Source organism: Ranitomeya variabilis, chromosome 7, assembly GCF_051348905.1.
Source record: "Ranitomeya variabilis isolate aRanVar5 chromosome 7, aRanVar5.hap1, whole genome shotgun sequence".
NCBI classification, from domain to species: domain Eukaryota; kingdom Metazoa; phylum Chordata; class Amphibia; order Anura; family Dendrobatidae; genus Ranitomeya; species Ranitomeya variabilis.
Window position 1 is genome coordinate 202510124 of NC_135238.1, and position 21285 is coordinate 202531408.

The 21285-nt window shown below is 41.1% G+C and overlaps 1 protein-coding gene across 1 annotated transcript in view; it reads left to right on the plus strand.

Moving 5' to 3' along the window:
* LOC143784436 (dynein axonemal heavy chain 11-like) overlaps positions 1–21285 on the plus strand; it is a 248080-nt gene that overhangs the window by 71797 nt on the left and 154998 nt on the right. Inside the window, exons 19-20 of the mRNA XM_077272673.1 lie at positions 5752–5875; positions 20907–21049. Of these exons, the coding sequence (XP_077128788.1) occupies positions 5752–5875; positions 20907–21049 (267 nt within the window). The remainder of the gene's footprint in view (positions 1–5751; positions 5876–20906; positions 21050–21285) is intronic.

Below are 21285 nucleotides of genomic sequence, written 5' to 3' on the forward strand. Positions count from 1 at the left end.
CAATGGAGGTGTATACTTCTTCTCCCTGTATGAGTTGCCCTATTATAAGCAGTCAGCAACACAGCAGAAAAAGAACAGGCTTCCACCATGGCTTAGGTTTCTAAGTGTGCGAGATGTAATGATACAAGTTTGATCTCCTGGTCTAAAGGTACCGTTACACTAAACGACTTACCAACGATCACGACCAGCGATACGACCTGGCCGTGATCGTTGGTAAGTCGTTGTGTGGTCGCTGGGAGCTGTCACACAGACAGCTCTCTCCAGCGACCAACGATCAGGGGAACGACTTCGGCATTGTTGAAACTGTCTTCAACGATGCCGAAGTCCCCCTGCAGCACCCGGGTAACCAGGGTAAACATCGGGTTACTAAGTGCAGGGCCGCGCTTAGTAACCCGATATTTACCCTGGTTACCATTGTAAAAGTAAAAAAAAAAAAAAAACACTACATACTCACATTCCGATGTCTGTCACGTCCCCCGCCGTCAGCTTCCCGCACTGACTGTGGCAGCGCCGGCCGTAAAGTGCCGGCCGAGCACAACGGTGACGTCACCGCTGTGCTCTTCTTTACGGCCGGCACTGACAGTCAGTGCGGGAAGCTGACAGCGGGGGACGTGACAGACATCGGAATGTGAGTATGTTTTTTTTTTTTAACTTTTACAATGGTAACCAGGGTAAATATCGGGTTACTTAGCGCGGCCCTGCGCTTAGTAACCCGATGTTTACCCTGGTTACAAGTGAACACATCGCTGGAGCGGCGTCACACACGCCGATCCAGCGATGACAGCGGGTGATCAGCGACCAAATAAAGGTCCTGATCATTCCCTACAACCAACGATCACCCAGCAGGGGCCTGATCGTTGGTCGCTGTCACACATAACGAGATCATTAGCGGGATCGTTGCTACGTCACCAAAAAGCGTGACGTTGCAACGATATCGTTAACTAAATCGTTATGTGTGAAGGTACCATAACCTCCTGCATGATTAGAATGTGCTGGGCGATGACTCACACTGTGGGGGAGGGGCAGCACAACTGACTTTAGCTAACCTCCGCTGATCTGCCCCTCCCTCACAAGGACCTTATCTTAAAGTTGTGAGTGATCTATGCTCTAATCTCACAGTACTCTAATTATGCATTAGGTTAGGCCATGAGACCAGGAGATTGCAGCTGTATCCTTACATCTCACATACCGAGAAAGTTAAGCTATTGTGGGGGTGTGTTCTTTATCTGCTGCTTTGCTGTCTGCTAATTTTTGGTCAGCATCATACAGGAAGACGTACATGCCCCCAGGGGAAAGTATCTGATAACACGCACTTGTACTCAGACCCGACTCCAGGTTTTTGCAGGTCCCGGTATAGTCCTACATACAGTATTATGGGTGCCAAATAGTGCTCCTTACAGTATTTGAGCACCACATAGTCCTCCCTACATATTATTTGCACTACATAGTCCTTCATACAGTATTATGGGCACCTCATAGGCCTCCATACAGTATTATGGGCACCGCATAGTCCTCCATACAGTATTATAAGCACCACATATTTCTCCATACAGAATAATGAGCCCCATGTAATTCTCCATACAGTATAATGAGCCCCATAAAGTGTTCCATACAGAATAATGGGCCCCATATAATGCTCCATACAGAAAGGGCCTCATATAATGCTCCATATAAAATAATGGACCCCTTGTTATGCCCCATACAGTATAATGGACCCCTTATAAGGCTCCATACATAATAATGGGCCCCATATATTGCTCCAAACAGAATAATGGGCCCCATATAATGCTCTATACAGAATAATGAGCCTCATATAATGCTTAGTACAGAATAATGGACCTCATATATTGTTTCATACAGAATAATGAACTCATTATAATGCTCCATACAGAATGGACTCCATATAATGCTCTATGCAGAATGGGCCCCAATGCCCCATATAATGCTCTATACAGAATGGGCCCAATATAAAGCTCCATACAGAATAACGAGCCTCATATAATGCTTCATGCAGAATAATGAACTCCTTATAATGCTCCATACAGAATGGACCCCGTATAATGCTTGATACAGAATAATGGGCCCCATATAATGCTCTATACAGAATGGGCTCAATATCATGCTCTATGCAAAATGGGCGCCAATGCCCCATCTAATGCTCCATACAGAATGGACTCCATATAATGCTCTATACAGAATGGGCCCGAATGCCCCATATAATGTTCCATACAGAATAAGCCCCATATAATGCTCTATACTGAATGGGCCCAATATAAAGCTCCATACAGAATGAGCCAAATGTTAATACATGTGCATACCCAAAAATGGGGAATGCACATAAAATTGTTGAGTAGGCCAGGATGATGTCAGCAGTTAGTTGGCATCACACTGAAGGGACTCACAGACTGGTAACAGTAAGATGGAGAAAGGTACCACGGGTACACATGCCATGGATGCAGACAATGCAGCTCCATTTGTTGCCCTTCGAGAGAGCAGACTCAACCCCGGTTGATCTTTTCTGCTTTACAGCTTGGTAGGAGAACCTGTGCAAGACTCCTCTGTCCAGAGAACCTGTTTTCGGGCTCATGCACGTGACTGATTTTCTAGGACGAGCGCTATCTTAGCTTACGGCGGATAACACTCATACCCATGATATTCTATGGGGCTGTATCTGATTTTATTTTCTCAGACCGCTCAGTCCAATTTTGATCAATTTCACTGAACAGGTTTGTGGGTCTGTGAAAAGCATCAGACAGCACTCGGACGACATCCGAGTGAAGTCTGATTTTCACGGACTGTCAGAATGGTGAAGGTGGAGAATTTTTTATTTTCTGTCAACCTCCGAGGCAAACTTATGCCGCTCTGATCAAACTCTGATCAGCATCATGGGACCGTTTTTTCTCAGATGGGCAAAAATGGTTGTGTGTACCGGCCCTTAGAGTGAGTGAGCAAGATGGTGAAAAATTGCCCCAAAGGTCTCCGCAAGGTTGTGAGGGACAAAACAGACTTTGAGCCTTTCAGTCCTGAGTGGAAAAGCTTAGCACCATAAAGAGTGGCCCTTTAAAGTTTTTCTATGTATGCCCCTTTGCCTGCATTTACCATGTGGCCTGACAGAGGACTATTGCTAAACAGCCATATAACACCGAGGATAAGTGTTTTGCAGTTCCTGTTTTTTGCGGGGTTAGATACTTTCTTCATAATTAAGACTTCACTTGACATGCAATTACCACCATCTTTTGGACCAGTAAACAGTACCATGAAAGACTTCGCTAGTACCAAGCAGGTGAACGAGCTTTCTCCTCATTATCTGCTAGATAAACAATGCCATTTTCAGCACTTCACTGCAATTAAAATGGTGGTGATTAGATTTCTCCTGAGTAAACAATGCGTCAAACTAATTCTTTGCTTAATTATCCATTTGCAAATATTGTTGTTGTTGTTGTTTTTTTTCAAAACTACTTGCAGGTCAATGTGGAAGAAGCGCTGCCACAATTATACAAAACAAATAAACCAATTTCTTAACTCATCTTTAATTGCGCAAAGGTCTGCGCTAGCTGACGGAGGGGATACTGTAGTTGCCATGGTACCCAACTCACCGAATGTATCAGTAACTTCGTTACTAGACGATATTTAGTCCTGGTTGACAACGTCTTGCTTTTCTCCAACGCTGAACGTTGCTTATATGAAAACTATAGACAACAGGGGAGATTGTACCACAAATCTGGCCAAAAAATTGTGAAAATATTTGGTGTGCAAATATTTCATACAATATTTTTCTTGGAGAAAAAGGGCATGAAGCTTTGTGACTTGCTTTACAGTTTCTTAAAGAGGAATCTGTCATTTGCTTGAACAAATTGAGTTAAATACTTTGTAAAAATCCATGAGCTCCCGATTCTGCCGCTTTTTTCCGTTTCGCACTGAGTCATTTCATTGCAGAGATATTCACATTGGTTTCTTCTGGAGTGCACTATGTGAAATCTCTGCTTGTAGTGCAACTGGTCGTTTCTTCAGAGTCTTCTCTGGGGGCGTGCGTTTTCAACCCTTCCTCCCATTCACTGCCAATCAGAGCTCAGCAGCTAAAATCTGTCAGTCTTAGACACCGCAGAGCTGTGATTGGCAGGGAGGGATGAAAGCACAAAGAAGACTCAGGAGAACCACCCAGTTGCACTAGAAGCAGAGATTTCATATACTGCGCTGCAGAAGAAACAAATATGAATATCTCTGCATTGCAATAACGTAATTCAAAATGGAAAAGAATGGCAGATTCAGGGCATCTCAGGGATTTTTACAACCTATTTAACTCATTTTTTAGCAAGTAACAGGTCCCAGCCCAGTACTAGAAACAACACCAACAACAACAACATTATGCTTTCTTCATATCTATTTTTCCGTTCAGCTTGCGAGAATGTTCTGCAAAAATCAGGTACTGTTTTGAAATAGAGGCGCTCCTCTTATCTTTCATCTCTTACCAGTCTAAAGAGTTCATTTGGTTGCAGAAGAGGCTACAGCACTTGTTAAAAAAAAAATCCCACGGCTCCTTCAATTAACCATTGGTTGGAAATGCAGGGGGTCAGAACCATATTGATCTGGTATTGATGTGATGTCATCTTATCTTAAAAATAGTTGATCAATATCAAACTTCACTTTTGAAAACCACTTTCTTAAGTCAACAGTAGCCAGTTTTTGATCAGATCCCCTGAGTATTCCTCATTTTTGTTTTTAAAATCCACCCTATGGTTCCAAAGACATGGTGCTTTTTATTTAGTGCGCTTAATATTCTAAGTTTTATGGTCTTTTTATGATCTTCTTTTACCAAGCGGGTTGTTGATTACAGCATTCTCTGGGGGGCATGTCTTTAATGTCTTTAGGCTACTCTGCATAATTACCATGTGAGAACGTTTCCTTCAAAGAGACCATAAAAATGAGCACTAAATAAAAAGGCCTATATCTATGGAACCATATGGCAGATTTAATTATTATTATTATTATTTTTAAATGCGGAACAGTCAGGGGATCAGCGGGAATAAAATAAGAGATATTAGCCACTTTTGACCTTGTGATGGGTCCTTTTTAAATTATCTGTAACCAGGTTTATGCTGTCCTATTTGAAAGTACCATAAAGAAAGGACAGAAACCCCGATTCCAGTGCTGTGTCACTTGATTGTATTCTTGCAGTTGTTTTGCTATCTGTTTTATCTGCTGCAGGTCTTGTAGCAAAATCAATGACGACTATTGGCTATGTGATCTTTGATATTCATGAGCTCCAGTCCCCATCACTGATTGGTATTTTTCTTCCTATACACAGTGTAGGCAGAAAGCTGTCAATCAATGCTTTGGGTTGGGCTATACAGAACTCATCATTGAGAAAACTAGCAGAGCTGCAGTAGATAGTGTTTTACCAAATCTACCGCAAGGAGCCCAGTAGGTGATACATCGCTGGAATCAGGGTCTCAGTCCAATTAGATTGGAAAGCATAAACCTGGAAACAGATTACTTTTAAGTTGTGCGCTTTGTTATTTTCTTTAATACAATTTTTGTGGAGTATGACGTTGCCCATCAAAAGTCAAGCTGAATCTTGTGTCAAATTTACACTGACTTCTCCTAATAAGAAATGAAAATTAAAGAAACCATTGCGAGACTAAAACTATAAGAAATTCTCTTAAGACATCTTGGGTCTCAAGACTAATGGTGCTACGACACAGTTTGCTCGTAATTTTACAAATAATCCTGACTAATGTTCTTTTTCTGCAGAGTGACATCGCCACATTATACTTTAAAGTTGGAGTAAAGAATATCGGGACAGTTTTCCTCCACACAGATGCGCAGATTCCTGATGAAAGATTCCTTGTGCTCATCAATGACATGCTGGCATCAGGTACCATTAATTTACTTAGAAAGATTTCTCCTGGTTATTAATCCATGATCTATATCTTTGCTTGGACTTTTAAGTTTTTCCTTTATTAAACATTAATGCCATTAGTACCATCACCCAGGAGCGGCGGTGGTCCAGTTGGAGAATATGTTTTTTTTTATTTCCGACCACCATGGGTTTCAGACGAGCGTATGAAAAATCATCCGAGTTTCATCCAGAGAACTTAGATGATTTTTAACTAATTTTGATCAGATTTTCATCCATGTGCCATCGGCGTGTCCAGTTTTTATATCTCTGTAACATCTTTTTGTGATACGTTTCATACATCGACTTGTACATGATCAAATAGTTTCCTCAAGTTAGGATGTTCTATGCAAGATCCGATTTTTTTTTTTAAGTACCCATAGGCTTGAATGGGTGAGTCTTATCTGATATACCCAAGAAATTTGTGCTTATTGAATAACATGAGTCAGTATGTGTTATCTGTGAGCTATCAGATAACAAATCACTCATCACTAGAAAGCACAAATCTGATTTATGCCCTCATCTGCAAGAGTCTATAAAAAGTAGCAGACAACCCCTTTCAACAGTAAATCTGTCCCATTGTTCATTACCTGCAAAATCAGTTGTAACTAGAGATAAGCGAACATGCTCAGATAACGTCTTATCCCGAGCACGCTTATGGGAGCAGAGCAACAACACAATTTTATGGTTCTTTATCAATAGAAATATTTTTTGGAACTTCAATAAAAAAATAATTAATGTAAATCTGCCCATTTTAATGGTATTTAGGTGCTCAATAATTTAATAATATATTTCTAAAAGTGTTCCAAGCATCCTTTCTGATAGCCAAAAATACCTTGTATAGACCTAGCTAGGTGTACCAGTTTCCATATACAGCAAGTGAAATAAGTATTGAACTCGTCACCAATGTTCTAATCAAATATATTTCTAAAGGTGCTATTGACATTAAATGCTCACCAGATGTTCGGAACAACCCATCCAATCCACACTGGCAAAGAAATCAAACCATAGATGTCCATAAATTTTGTTATGTAATGATGAAAAATTACACATGGAAAAAGTATTGGGCACATGAAGAAAGATAGGTGCAAAAAGCCCTGGAAAGTCATAACACTGGCTGAAATCTATCAGTAATTAGAAAGAAATCCTGTCTGCCACTTAATGAAAAATAACATCAGCTGGTCCAACTAATGGCCTATAAAAAGGTGTCTCATTACCAAGGTGCCACAGAAGAAACATCTCATGATTGATAAAACCAGTGAGCTGTTTCAAGACCTTTGCAACCTTATTGTTGTAAAACATACTGATGGCATTGGTTACAGAATCATTTCTAAACTATTAAAGGTTTCAGTGAGCACTCTTGATGCCATAACCCAGAAGTAAAAAGATTACCATTTCACCATAAACCAGCCATGACCAGGTGCTCCCAGCAAGATTTCAGACAGAGGAGTGAAAAGAATTATCAGAAGAGTTGTCCAAATGGGAGAAAAACAGCGACCAACGAGCCTGTCTGTTATGATCCTGGTGGTAAGGACCACATGAACTGACCTGATAAGTAAACCAGAAATAAGGACAAGCTCTGGGAATGTGGGAACTTTACTGACCGCAATTCTGATCCTATCAACACACACTATAGGCAGCCGTGGAGCGTATTCTGTCCCATTGTTCATTACCTGCAAAGAAAAAATCAGTTGTAACTAGAGATAAGCGAACGTGCTCAGATAACGTCTTATCCCGAGCACGCTTATGGGAGCAGAGCAACAACACAATTTTATGGTTCTTTATCAATAGAAATATTTTTTGGAACTTCAATAAAAAAATAATTAATGTAAATCTGCCCATTTTAATGGTATTTAGGTGCTGAATAATTTAATAATATATTTCTAAAAGTGTTCCAAGCATCCTTTCTGATAGCCAAAAATACCTTGTATAGACCTAGCTAGGTGTACCAGTTTCCATATACAGCAAGTGAAATAAGTATTGAACTCGTCACCAATGTTCTAATTAAATATATTTCTAAAGGTGCTATTGACATTAAATGCTCACCAGATGTTCGGAACAACCCATCCAATCCACACTGGCAAAGAAATCAAACCATAGATGTCCATAAATTTTGTTATGTAATGATGAAAAATTACACATGGAAAAAGTATTGGGCACATGAAGAAAGATAGGTGCAAAAAGCCCTGGAAAGTCATAACACTGGCTGAAATCTATCAGTAATTAGAAAGAAATCCTGTCTGCCACTTAATGAAAAATAACATCAGCTGGTCCAACTAATGGCCTATAAAAAGGTGTCTCATTACCAAGGTGCCACAGAAGAAACATCTCATGATTGATAAAACCAGTGAGCTGTTTCAAGACCTTTGCAACCTTATTGTTGTAAAACATACTGATGGCATTGGTTACAGAATCATTTCTAAACTATTAAAGGTTTCAGTGAGCACTCTTGATGCCATAACCCAGAAGTAAAAAGATTACCATTTCACCATAAACCAGCCATGACCAGGTGCTCCCAGCAAGATTTCAGACAGAGGAGTGAAAAGAATTATCAGAAGAGTTGTCCAAGAGCCATGGACCACCTGTGCAAAGCAACAGTAAGACCTGGAATCAGGAGGTATAATTGTTTCAAAGAAAACAATAATAGTGCACTCAACCTCCATGGCCTGTATGCATGCTCATCATGCAAGACTCCATTGCTGAACAAAAAGCATGTTCAAGCACGTTTAAATTTTGTTCATTAACATTTACACAAGCCTGTGAAATACTGGGAGAATATAGTCTGGTCAGGTGAGATCAAAATTGAACTCTTTGGAAGGCATAATATTCACCATGTTTGAAGACCAAAATGCACTGAATATCACCCCAAAACACCATACCAACAGTGAAGGTTGGAGGTGGGAACATCATGGTGTGGGGTCATTTTTCAGCATATGTCACTGGCAAACTTCATATAATTGAAAGAAGGATGAATGAACAAATGTACCAAGACGTTCTCAATAAAAATCTTCTGCCATCTACCAGGATAACGAAGATGAAACAAGGGTAGACATTTCAGCAAGATGATGATCCCAACCACACAGCCGAGGAAACTAAATTGGATTCAGTGAAAGAAAATAAAGCTGCTTGAATGGCCCAGCCAGTCACCGAATCAGATTCCAAAAGAAAATTTATGGAAGGAACCAAAGCTCAGAGTTCATAGAAATGAGCCCACAGGACCTTCAGGATGTGAAGAGTGTTTGTGTGGAAGAATGTGCCAAAATCACACCTGAGCAATGCATGTGACTAGTTTCTCAATACAGGAGGTGTCTTGAACCTGTCATCAACAACAAAGGCTTTTGTGCAAAGAATGAAACAAATTTCATTAATGTGTTCAATACTTTTTCCCTGTATTATTTCTCACTATTACACATAAGTTAATTTATGGACATCCATGGTTGATTTATTAGCCCCTGTGGATTGGATGGGTTGTTACCGATATGTTTTGAGAATTTCATGTCAATAGCACCTTTAGAAATAGATTTACTTAGAAAATTGGTGACGTGTTTAATACTTATTTCACCCGCTGTACATTTAGCATGTATTTTCTGTAACAAGGCAGCAAGATAGGGTAAGGCTAGTTTCACATTTTCATTAGAATCTGCAGCGTTTAATCCGCAACCACAAATGCAGGAAAAACCGCATGCAAACGCGTACAAACGCAGCGTTTTTTTAGACGGATACGTTAACGCATGCGTTTAAAAAACACAGCGTTTTCACGCTTTTCCATGCGTTTTGCATGCGTTTTTGCGTTTTCTGTGCGCATGGTGGAAAATTTAACAGGAGAAAAATCTAGATAAACAGACACCGCAAATGGAACTACAGTGGGCGTGTATTATGAGATATCTATATATAGACCCTTGGACTGCTGAAATCTTAACAGTTTGCTACTGTATCCTGTGTCATGATGGATCTTTGCATGGAGAGCTTTTATTTCAACCTGGATTTAAGCAGCAAGCTGTTTCTTGCCTGTGCGTTTGCTTGGGAGTAACAAAGAAATAGAGAACGACAGAGATGGACACTGCGTAGGCGTTTTTGGAGACACCCCATTATTGAACTCCAGGAGAGTCGTGGAGCCTACCACACGTTATATGGCGAGCTTAATGCCAACCCAAACAAATTCCCGGAATATACCAGGATGTCTCAAGACTCTTTTCGGGATTTGCTTGGTCGTGTCCAAGGAGCCATCAGGAGACAGGACACCCAGCTCCGTAGAGCGATTCCTGCAGAGGAATATCTCCTGGTTACATTAAGGTACGTAATAATTCTAAACAAATGCCAGTCATAATTATTGTTGGTCTGCATAGTATTATTTGTATTTTCCTTTATGTATTTAGCAGAACAACACCATAAATAGAATTGATTGTAGTTTTATTTTTTTATTTTATTTCAGATTTCTGGCAACCAGAGACAGCTTACCATTTCTCCACTTCCAGTACCGGCTTGGAATTTCCACCGTCTGGTATAGTTTCGGACACCTGCCGGGCTTTGTGGAACGTTCTCCGGGATGAATTTATACCCCTACCCACCGAGGACATGTGGATGGAAATTGCAGAGAAATTCTGGAGTGTGTGTGATTTCCCCAACTGTTTGGGTGCGGTGGATGGAAAACACATACCCATTATCAAACCTGCAAGAACGGGATCAGAGTACTTTAACTACAAAAAATATTTTTCTGTTGTGCTCATAGCAATAGCAGATGCGGACTGTCGCTTCATCACCGTGGACATTGGAGCTTTTGGCCATGGCAATGACTCCCAGACTTTAAAGAACTCTGATATGGGCCGACGTGTGTATGGCAAAAATTTTAATTTTCCACTGCCACGACCTCTCCCCAACACTCAAGACCCACCGATGCCATTTGTTATGGTTGGGGATGAGGCCTTTCAGATGTTTGAAATCCTACTGAAGCCATATTCCAGTCGGGACTTGAACCACACTAAAAGGATTTATAACTACAGACTGACCAGGGCCCGAAGAACAGTAGAGTGTACCTTTGGGATTCTAGTCTCAAAATGGCGCATTCTTGGGACAGCCATTAATCTAAAAATGGAGACAGTCGATGAGATTGTCGAAGCCTGTGTGGTTCTCCACAATTACATAATGGCTAAGGAGCGACCCAACATTGAACTGGATGAACCAGTTGCAAACCCATTGCCAGATTACCAGCATCACCCGCTGCGGTCAACTGTTGAAGTTGGCCACATGCGGGACCAATTTGCTGCCTATTTTGATTCTGATATTGGACGTGTGGCATGGCAAGACAATATTGTGTAAAATGTCCTGTTGGGTTTGAGTCTGTACCAGTTATGTTTTAAATGTTACTAATATTTTTTGTTAATAAACTACGTGTTTTGATATCTTGACCGAGTCTTCTATGTATTTCCTCTAAAAACCACTTAGGTTGCTAATGGTAAGGTAGTTGATGTCATCACTTCCTGATTCTGTTCTGCAGTATCTATTTGACGCAGACTGAAGAGACGATGGAGGTTTAATACAAAACAGATCTATACTCATCAAGTCAGGTGTCAGAAATAATGAATTCATGATGCACAAATAACAGCCTCATAAATTCACTATTTCTGACACATGTCCAGGTGAGTATAGATATGCCTTGTATGACCTCCATCGTCTCTTCTGTTTGTGTGAAATAGATTACGTAAATAGATTACGCATACTGAAGAAAAAATGGAGGTTATACACGGCAGTTCTCTACTCACCAGGTCAGGTGTAATAAATAATTTTTTTTTTGAAACATGACCTGTTGAGTATAGTTCTGCTTTGTATTACCTCCATTTTCTCTTCAGTCTGTGACACAGATTAATCAGACTGAAGAGATTATGGAGAAAATACAAGTAATTTTGTGGTTTTTTTGCCACCTCATAGCTATATACCAAACACACAAAAGGTGCAGTGTTCTACTTAATAACTACTGGAGTTATGAGTTGGCCAAAAAATAAAGTGTGCGGCGTAGTGTTTTATTCGGCGCACGGTGTGTGGCGCAGTGTTTTGCCGGCGGCGAAATACACAATAACCAAACATTATTGGGGGCAAAAAACATTATTCTTTATTTTTAAAAAAAAAAATTAATTTAACTGCGCCTGCTTGGGGTAGAGTGACAGAAATGGGGGGTGTGTAGCTGTGAGGCCTGGCTAACTGTGGATGACGCAGGGGTGGCAGGAGAAGGGGCAATTAAGGTAGTGGGGTCTGGGAGTTCTGGGATGGGGCTTGATGCATGAGAGGGCAGAGACTCACTGGAAGGGTGAGACAAACCTGACATTACAGACACATTGGGAGGTGAGGGGGGAGGAATTGAGATCGTCCTTTGTTTTTTATTTTGTTTCCTTTTTGGGATTGGCGCTGCGGTCTGGGGAGCCTTGGTGGGGTCATTTGTTGTGGCCTGGTCGTGGTGGCCGACCTGTCAGGGTCTGTGTGCCGCTGCATGGTTGTGGTGGTTGGGAAAGCCATGCCAGGGTCCGTGTGCCGCTGCATGGTTGTGCTGGTGGGGAAGGCCATGCCAGGGTCCGGGTGCTGCTGCTGCATCCTGGTGGTGGTGAAAGCCATTCCAGGGTCTGAGTGCTGCTGCTGCATGCTGGTGCTGAAAAGCATGCCAGGATCTGGGTGATGGTGGCTGACCTGTCCTGATCCGGGTGCTGCTGCTGCATGGTGGTGGCAGTGGAGGAGGTCCAAGCAGGAGCAGCAGTTGTCATGGTGGTGGCAGTGGGCTGTCCTACAGCACTCGGCATGGCGGTGGTGCTGTAGTGGTGTCCAGCAGTGCTTGGAATGGAGGTGGCCGTGCAGTGTTATGCAGCAGAGCTCGGCATTGAGGTCAAGCATGACAGTGTAGGCACAGGTGGATATGCCGCCACTGTCTGCTGAAAATACCGACTCTGCTGCATAGCCTGCACGTAAGCAGCATTGCAGGCCTGCATGACACTAAACTGGAGATCAGGTGTAAGGTGTTCCGACATGCCCTGTTCAGTTTGATTAAAAAAATGTGCTGGCCTCTGGAAGTCGGCTTTCACTTGGTCAAGGCTTTTGGTGACCTCTTGGATATGTGTATTCATGCGGTTTATGGCACTATCCAGTCGGTCACCCATCGCCTTGAGTCAACCATGAAAGACCGAGCTCAAGTGCAAAAACTCGGGCATGAGTGACCTGTCCGAGGCCCTCTGCCGCTGCCGGGAAGAGCCCCCCAAAAAAGAGGCAGAGGACTGGGAAAGGGGAACACCTGATGGACCAGCTTCCTGGTCTCCAGTCTGTGTGGCAGGCCCACTTGCTGCAGCGCTGCTGGGTGGCTGGGATGGGTCCATGGCTGTCTGATGAAGGACCGCTCCAGAACCAGGGTCAAGAGTGCTGCTCCATGTGCTGTGAAAAAAGGAGAAAAAAAAATTAATGCGAAACATTTACAAAAGTTAAGCGTCAACTCCTGTGGAATAGAAACATACAGATTTAGGCAATACAACAGAATCCAATACACCAAAAAAATACTTACGTTCTCTGGGCAAGGACCGGTCTCAAAAATGCAAGGATTCGGTGATATTTGTATTTGCGGATCCTTGCTCCAGAACCACTAGGAACCTGGTTCTTTTGACAAAGGTCCTTGTTGAAGCAATCCTTCATCGAACGAGAGAACTTCTGAGAGTTTCTCTCATCACACACAGTTGTGTGATCCCGGCCAAGGTCACTGCTGCAGCACTCCCCGCATTGCAATACTTACAAAATGCATTTCGGACCCGAGTCGGGGCGTTGTCCCAGCCATCCCACATCGCTTTGGCCACCTCATTCCATAGTTGCCGAATCGTCACGTTGTCCGAGTGCTGCGGAACCCGGGTGTCCCACAACGGGACTCGCTCATGGACAAGGGAGATTAGGAGGTAATTTTCAATGCGGTCCTCATCCCGTTCTGGAACCTAAAAAATAAATAAAGACATTAATGTTGGAAACATTAACATAAGGAAAAGAAAGAAAACAGAGACAGAAAACTGGCATGAATATTGAAAGTCAAGAAAAAAATGGAGTCAAGAAGAAAAAGGTAAAGAAAGAGGAAAGTAAAGAAATGAACATTCAAGAATAGTAAAGTGAGGATACAATAAACAGTCAGCCACGTATATGTACACGTTGCCGCCTTGCCACCCGACCATCTGCACGCTGCTCCTGCTCAGCCTCTGCCACAGTGGAAGAAGTGCTCTAAAAAAAGGAAACAAAAATTGTCATATGTGTAGATGTGACAGTGAGTACTTACCAATACTTACAAACACTGCGGACACAACCGCAAATGTGAAACCAGCCTAAGAAATGTTATTACAATAACACAGGTCTGCAACTAAAAAGCTGTTTGATTATTTTCATCTAATTTCCATGTATTTTGGTGTGCTGAAAAAGAAAAAAATATTGAAAAAAATCCTGAATGTCAGGATTTGCCACAAAATGCAAAATTCTCTTCAAATTTAGTATATTTTTCTCAATTTTTGTTATTTTTTTATCATAGGGTTTTGAAAGTCAAAATTACTATTAAATAATTCACATCAATGCATTGAAGATATACAATGCCAAAAAAATATAACTTTCAAAGAAAATAACTTTCAGAGTGAGCTAATGAAACCAGCATCAACATGTTGCAAGCTGAACGACACAGGCTCTGACATGCCCGGGCTTGATTCAATTGTTTTATCTTGGTTCTCGCCTGTTCACACTTTTTCATCTCAGTTCGTGTTAGCTCGTCATATTCAACCGTGTTTCCCAAAATTAGCATTATGGCTCAGCGGAAGTGTATTAATTCGCCTGACAGTTTCTGTTACATTTGTGGTGAATATACAGTGTTGAAGCAACAGCTGAATATTACAAACTTTGTGAAAAAAGTATACTTCGCTTATTTGGGACTAAAGCTTGGAGATCAAGATAAAGCTTGGGCGCCCTATAAAGTGTGCAAATGGTGTGTTGAGGACCTCTGAAATTGGTTCAAGGGTAAGAAAAAAGCTTTCCATTATGGGATTCCTATGGTATGGCGAGAGCAAAAGAACCATAGTGACGATTGTTACTTTTGTTCATGCGATGTCAAAGGGTATAATTCAAAATGGAAGCATTCCATTTCATACCCCAATATTCACTCAGCAATTCGTCCCATCCCCCATGGCACAGATATACCAGTACCCAGGACCCCTGCTACCTTGGAAGAGATAACTAGCTCTGATGAAGGTGGAGTCATACCTGAACCAGATGATGAATCAAGTTCTGACTTTGAAGATGATACAAGACCAAAATTGTTTTCCCAAGAGGAGATGAATGATTTGGTAAGAGACTTGAATCTTCCCAAAGATGCCGCTGAGTTACTCGGATCAAGGCTCAAAAGCAAGAATTTATTGTTGCCAGGAGTGTCTTTTTCATGGTTCAGACATTGTGAAAACGAGTTCGTTCCTTACTTTGCCCAGGAAGATAAGTTGGTTTATTGCATCGATGTCGAAGGTGTGATGGGTCAATTCAAAATCCAATATGATTCAGCGCAATGGCGTCTTTTTATAGATTCTCAAAAAGAAGTCTCAAAGCAGTTTTACTCCACAGCAGCAGTTTTTATGCTTCCATCCCTGTGGGTCATTCTGTAGACCTCAAGGAAACCTACGAGAACTTGGAATTGGTTCTTCATAAACTTAAATATGAAGACCACGGTTGGCAAGTGTGTGGGGATTTGAAAGTCTTGTGCAGGCTGCTCGGGCAACAAGCTGGGTATACCAAATACCCTTGTTTTCTGTGTCTATGGGACAATCGAGACCGACAAAATCACTGGACCAAGAAGAATTGGCAGCCGAGGGTGCTCACGGTGAAAAAAATGTCCTCCGAGAAACGTTGGTTCCTCCCCATAAAGTTCTTCTACCACCTCTCCACATAAAATTGGGATTGATAAAGCAATTCGTAAAATCACTTCCAAAAGATTGAGAATGCTTCAAATACTTGGTCACCAAGTTTCCAGGCCTCTCGGAGGCCAAATTGTAGGAAGGTGTGTTCGTCGGACCAGACATTAGAAGGCTTATAGCTGATCAAGAGTTTATCAATACCATGACGCATCCTCAAAAAGAAGGGTGGTTTGCATTTAAAGAGGTCGTAGAGAAATTTTTAGGCAATTACAAAGACCCTGACTACAAAAAAATCGTCAGACGAATGCTGAAAGCATTTCAAGCTTTCGGTTGCCTGATGAGTTTGAAAGTGCATTTCCTCCATTCCCACCTTGACAATTTTCCTGAAAATTTGGCAGCTGTGAGTGAAGAGCAAGGTGAACGATTCCACCAGGACATTAAAGAGATGGAAAGAAGATACCAGGGAAGATGGAGCATTACAATGATGGCAGACTACTGTTGGGCGCTTCAGAGAGACATTCCAGATGCTCCTCACAAGTGTAAATGTACCAAGAGAAGCCTCACAGGGAAGAAGAATCGATTTTAGTGTGTTAGTGAGGTCATTGCAGTTAAAAAATGATTTCCATGAAACATTTGTAATAAAAAATTAATTTTATGAGTCTATTTTCATTTGTTTTGAGGTATTGTCTTATTTAACATAGTTACTTAAATTGTCAGAAAATGTGATGTCCTATGACAAAACGGAGGTCATTTTCGGATTCAGCGCACTTAAAAACATAAAGATTACGTAGAATAACCAAAACAGCTCTTGAAAAAATTTTTTTTGCAGACCTGTGTAATTTTACTAATTACATTTCCAGCTTTTACATTTAAAAAAAAAAATATACCGTATATATATATATATATATATATATATATATATATATGTGTGTGTGTATATATGTATATATATACAGATTTATAGTTTATTTTTGTATTTATTCAATTGCCATGTATTACGGTATGCATCATGATAATGTCTGTAAGGCGCTGCAGAATGTGAAGGCGCTTTATAATCAAGCATAATAAATAAATTCACTATTAAGAAAATAAATAATACATCTTAATGAGAATTGTTAACTATGTCTACTTATACTTTTTTTTATTCCATTAATGTAACATATAGAAGTTTCAGCCGCTTTAATCATATTTTTAGGGTCCAAGTGGTGTGCAGGTCATTCTTTTTTTATTCTATGCAGGAAATTAAATTTATTCAAATTATGATAATGGGTCCTATGTCTTTAAATAACGGAGACCAAAAATGAGGAAAACAGGAAGGGGAAAAAAAATCTAAATACATTCATGATCAAAACAGTTCAGAAATAACACATTTTAAATGAGCACAGGGCATTGGGGCTTGAATAGGCTTCATCAGCTCGTGTGAAAGGTCATTTGCGCAGATTTGTAATAGGCGCTGTCAAGTCACCCCTGTGACACAAGACAAACAAGCTGCTTAATATAATGAGTTGCAATCAGCAATAATTCGGTTTATTATGGATTTTTATTATTTTTTTTAAATAGGTTTTTATCGCCACTTGTTTCACAAGACGTCTGTGATCAGTTTTCCTGATACATTATTTAAAAAAAATATATTATATATACAATTAAAGACACAGCGAGTAAAAATTCATCAGAAGAAAGGAAGCAAGTTGTTTGAAGAATTTCATTTGAAATGAGTTCCCAAGTTTAAATATTGCGATTGCAGAAATAAATCAATTATGTGGAGTTTGTTTTGTAAAAATAAAGCTGATATTTTTTAGATTGCAATTTTTAGTATCACCTATACAGGTGAAGTAGACCCTCGTGTATATTATTTTGCATCTTTATAGCCATGTACAGTAGAGTAAGGTTTGTAGTAACATAGCAAGGCCGAAAAAATACATTTGCCCATCCAGTTGAGCCTATATTCCGTCAGAATAAATCCCCAGATCTACGTCCTTCTAAAGAACCTAATAACTGTAAGATACAATATTGTTGCGCTCCAGGAAGACATCCAGGCCTTTCTTGAACCCCATCGAATGAGTTCACCATCACCACCTCCTCAGGCAAGGAATTTATTGTAACTGATGAGCACATTTTTTTACATGAAAGTAGTGGCATAGTTGCTTGTCACCCAATAAAAATGATATATTTTTTTGTTTTTGTAGCCATCCAATGTACCAGTCATTAGAAATCTAGTGTAGAAGCAATATGCAAATCAGGCTGGAAGTGCATAGAGGGTGTGTCATTGCCCTCGGGCTGCTTCTTCCCAATGCTTTCACACCCCCCTAGTGCAATTTGAGCTTGATTTGCATATAGCTTCTACACTAGATTTCTCATGACTGGAACGTCGGATATCTACAAAAAATGTACCATTTGTATTGGGGAATAAGCGCCTATTCAGCCATACCACTGCTTCCATATATAAACAAACATGCTTTATAATATACATTTGTGATAAGAATTTAACTTTGTTACTAAGAAATGGATTTTGGTAGTGGTAAAGATGAGCAGATCGATCTGTGGAGGATCGAGTACGAGCTGAATTACCTGAAATTTTTGTTTTCTTGTGAACTTGAACACTTCAATATTCGATTAGCGGTTCACAAAAAGAAAAAAAAACCTTGCCCAGCACCATTTCCCACACTGCTGATGCATCATAGAGTGGGCTAACATCACTTTGCTTTGCTGCGCTAGACTGCTCATCATGCCCTGCAGCTGTGACATCTAGCAGGTTATCATACCTTGTACAGTGGTGGTCAGTATAATGGGCCATTACAGATCAGAGGTTCCCAGTGCAGCACAGTTTGTACGGCAGAGTCATTTTCCATCTTCAGGGTCATGGTCTTGCTCTCCTGTAGAGTGTAAGCTCTTATGGTCAACAGGGTCCTCGCTCTCTCCTGTAGAGCGTAAGCCCTTATGGCCAGTGAGGTCCTCTCTCTCTCTCAATCTCTCTTTCGTGCAGAGTGTAAACATTTATGGTCAGTGGTGTCCTTTCTCTCTCCTGTAGAGTGTAAGCTTTCATGGTAAGTGGGGTCCTCTCTCTCCTGTAGCGTGTAAGTCCTTCTGGCCATTGGGGTCCTCTCTCACTCTCTCAATCTCTCTCTTTCGTGTAGAGTGTAAGCATTTTTGGTCAGTGGTGTCCTTCTCTCTCCTGTAGAGTGTAAGCTTTTATGGTCAATGCCACCTTCTCTCTCTCCTGTAGAGTGTAAGCTTTTATGGTCAGTGGGGTCCTCTCTTTCTCCTGTAGAGTGTAAAGGTACCTTCACACTAAGCGACTTTGCAACGATAACGATAGCGATCCGTGACGTTGCAGCGTCCTGGCTAGCGATATCGTTGTGTTTGACAGGCAGCAGTGATCTGGATCCTGCTGTGATATCGCTGGTCGTTGCTGAAAGTTCAGAACTTTATTTGGTCGTCAGATCGGCGTGTATCGTTGTGTTTGACAGCAAAAGCAACGATGCCAGCGATGTTTTACAATGGTAACCAGGGTAAATATTGTGTTACTAAGCGCAGGGCCGCGCTTAGTAACCTGATATTTACCCTGGTTACCATTGTAAAAGTAAAAAAAACAAACAGTACATACTCACATTCCGGTGTCTGTCACACGTCCCCCGCCGTCCGCTTCCCGCACTGACTGTGAGTGCCGGCCGTAAAGTAAAAGCAGAGCACAGCGGTGACGTCACCACTGTGCTGTGCTTTACGGCCGGCACTGACACAGTCAGTGCAGGAAGCAGACGGCGAGGGACCTGATGGACACCGGAATGTAAGTATGTAGTGTTTTTTTTTTTTTTACATTTACAATGGTAACCAGGGTAAACATCGGGTTACTAAGTGCGGCCCTGCGCTTAGTAACCCGATGTTTACCCTGGTTACCCAGGGACTTCTGCATCGTTGGTCGCTGGAGAGCTATCTGTGTGACAGCTCCCCAGCGACCACACAACGACTTACCAACGATCACGGCCAGGTCGTATCGCTGGTCGTGATCGTTGGTAAATCGTTTAGTGTGAAGGTACCTTTAGTCCTTATGGCCTTTGGGGTCCTCTCTCTCTCTCTCTCAATCTCTCTCTTTTGTGTAGAGTGTAAGCATTTATGGTCAGTGGTGTCCTCTCTCTTTCTCCTGGAGAGTGCAAGCTCTTATCGTCAGTGGGATCCTCTCTCTCCTGTAGAGTGTAAGATATTATGGTCAGCGAGGACCTATCTCTCTCTTTCTCTCTCTCCTGTAGAGTGTAAACTCGTATGGTCAGTTGTGGCTTCTCTCTCCTGTAGAATGTAAACTCTTATCATCAGTGGTCTCTATCTCTCTCTCCTGTAGAGTGTAAGCCCTTATGGTCAGCAGGTCCACTCTCTCTCTCCTGTAGCTATTATGATCAGTGATCTCCTCTCTTTCTATCCTGTAGAGTGTAAGCCCTTACAGTCAGTGGGGTCATCTGTCTCTCTACTGTAGAGTGAAAGCCCTTTTGGTCAGCGGGGTCCTCTCTTTCTCCAGTAGAATGTAAACTCTAATGGTTAGCGGGATCCTCTCTCACCTGTAAAGTGTAAGCTGCTTTATACAGTCTATATTAGACCTTCCTGATTGGCTGTGCTATTTCATGTAACGTAATAAGTGCAAGGCATTATGGGGAAGCCTGCTCAGCCATGCCTGAGGTCATGTGAGCCTTCTCTGGATGATACAGTCTTTAACAATGTGTAAAAAGTTGGCAATTTTAAGCGTTTCACTCAAAATGATTTGCAAATTGTTAGAATTCTCTTTTTCAGCAAAGTATTCAGAATTCTACATCAATTCAAATAGCATGGAATCCAATCAGTTTGCTCAACTCTAGTGAGACCTAAATACAAATTAATGCATACATTTTTAGGAGGAATGATGCACCACAAAGAAACGGAACTCCAAAATAATAGGAGGAATTCAACATTAAAATAACTTTCATCTACAGGTGATTTTTTTTAGAATTTGGGAGAAACATTTAAAGTATTTGATACATTAAAAAGGAATAGGAATGCAGATCATAAAATAATTAGGAGTATAAAATGATCTACCAGAAACAGTAGTTTTATGTTTTTTTGAGCACATGTATTCTGTGTGTACATGCTTTATGCAGGTGAAGTCCCAGATCTTTTTAGTGAAGAGGAGATGGACACTATCGTCTCTTCAGCCAGGATGGAGCTTCGTGCCCTCGGCCTTCCGGACTCCAGAGAGAATTGCTGGCAGTTCTTTATTGAGAGAATCCGCCGACAGCTGAAGGTGAGTGTAAAAGAATAGAAATGGAAAGGAGAATCAAGAAAATAACATCCGGGAAAGAAAAGACAATTGCTGATGTCTCAATCATAGCCACTTCTCCCTGATATCTTAATGATAAATTGTTACATTTTTCTTTACAATTCCCTAAACATGATAAGCACAAGTAAAACAAATAATTTTATTTTGCACAGCTTATTTTTGGGGATTTCCATAGAAAAAAAAAAGAAAATACAATGAGG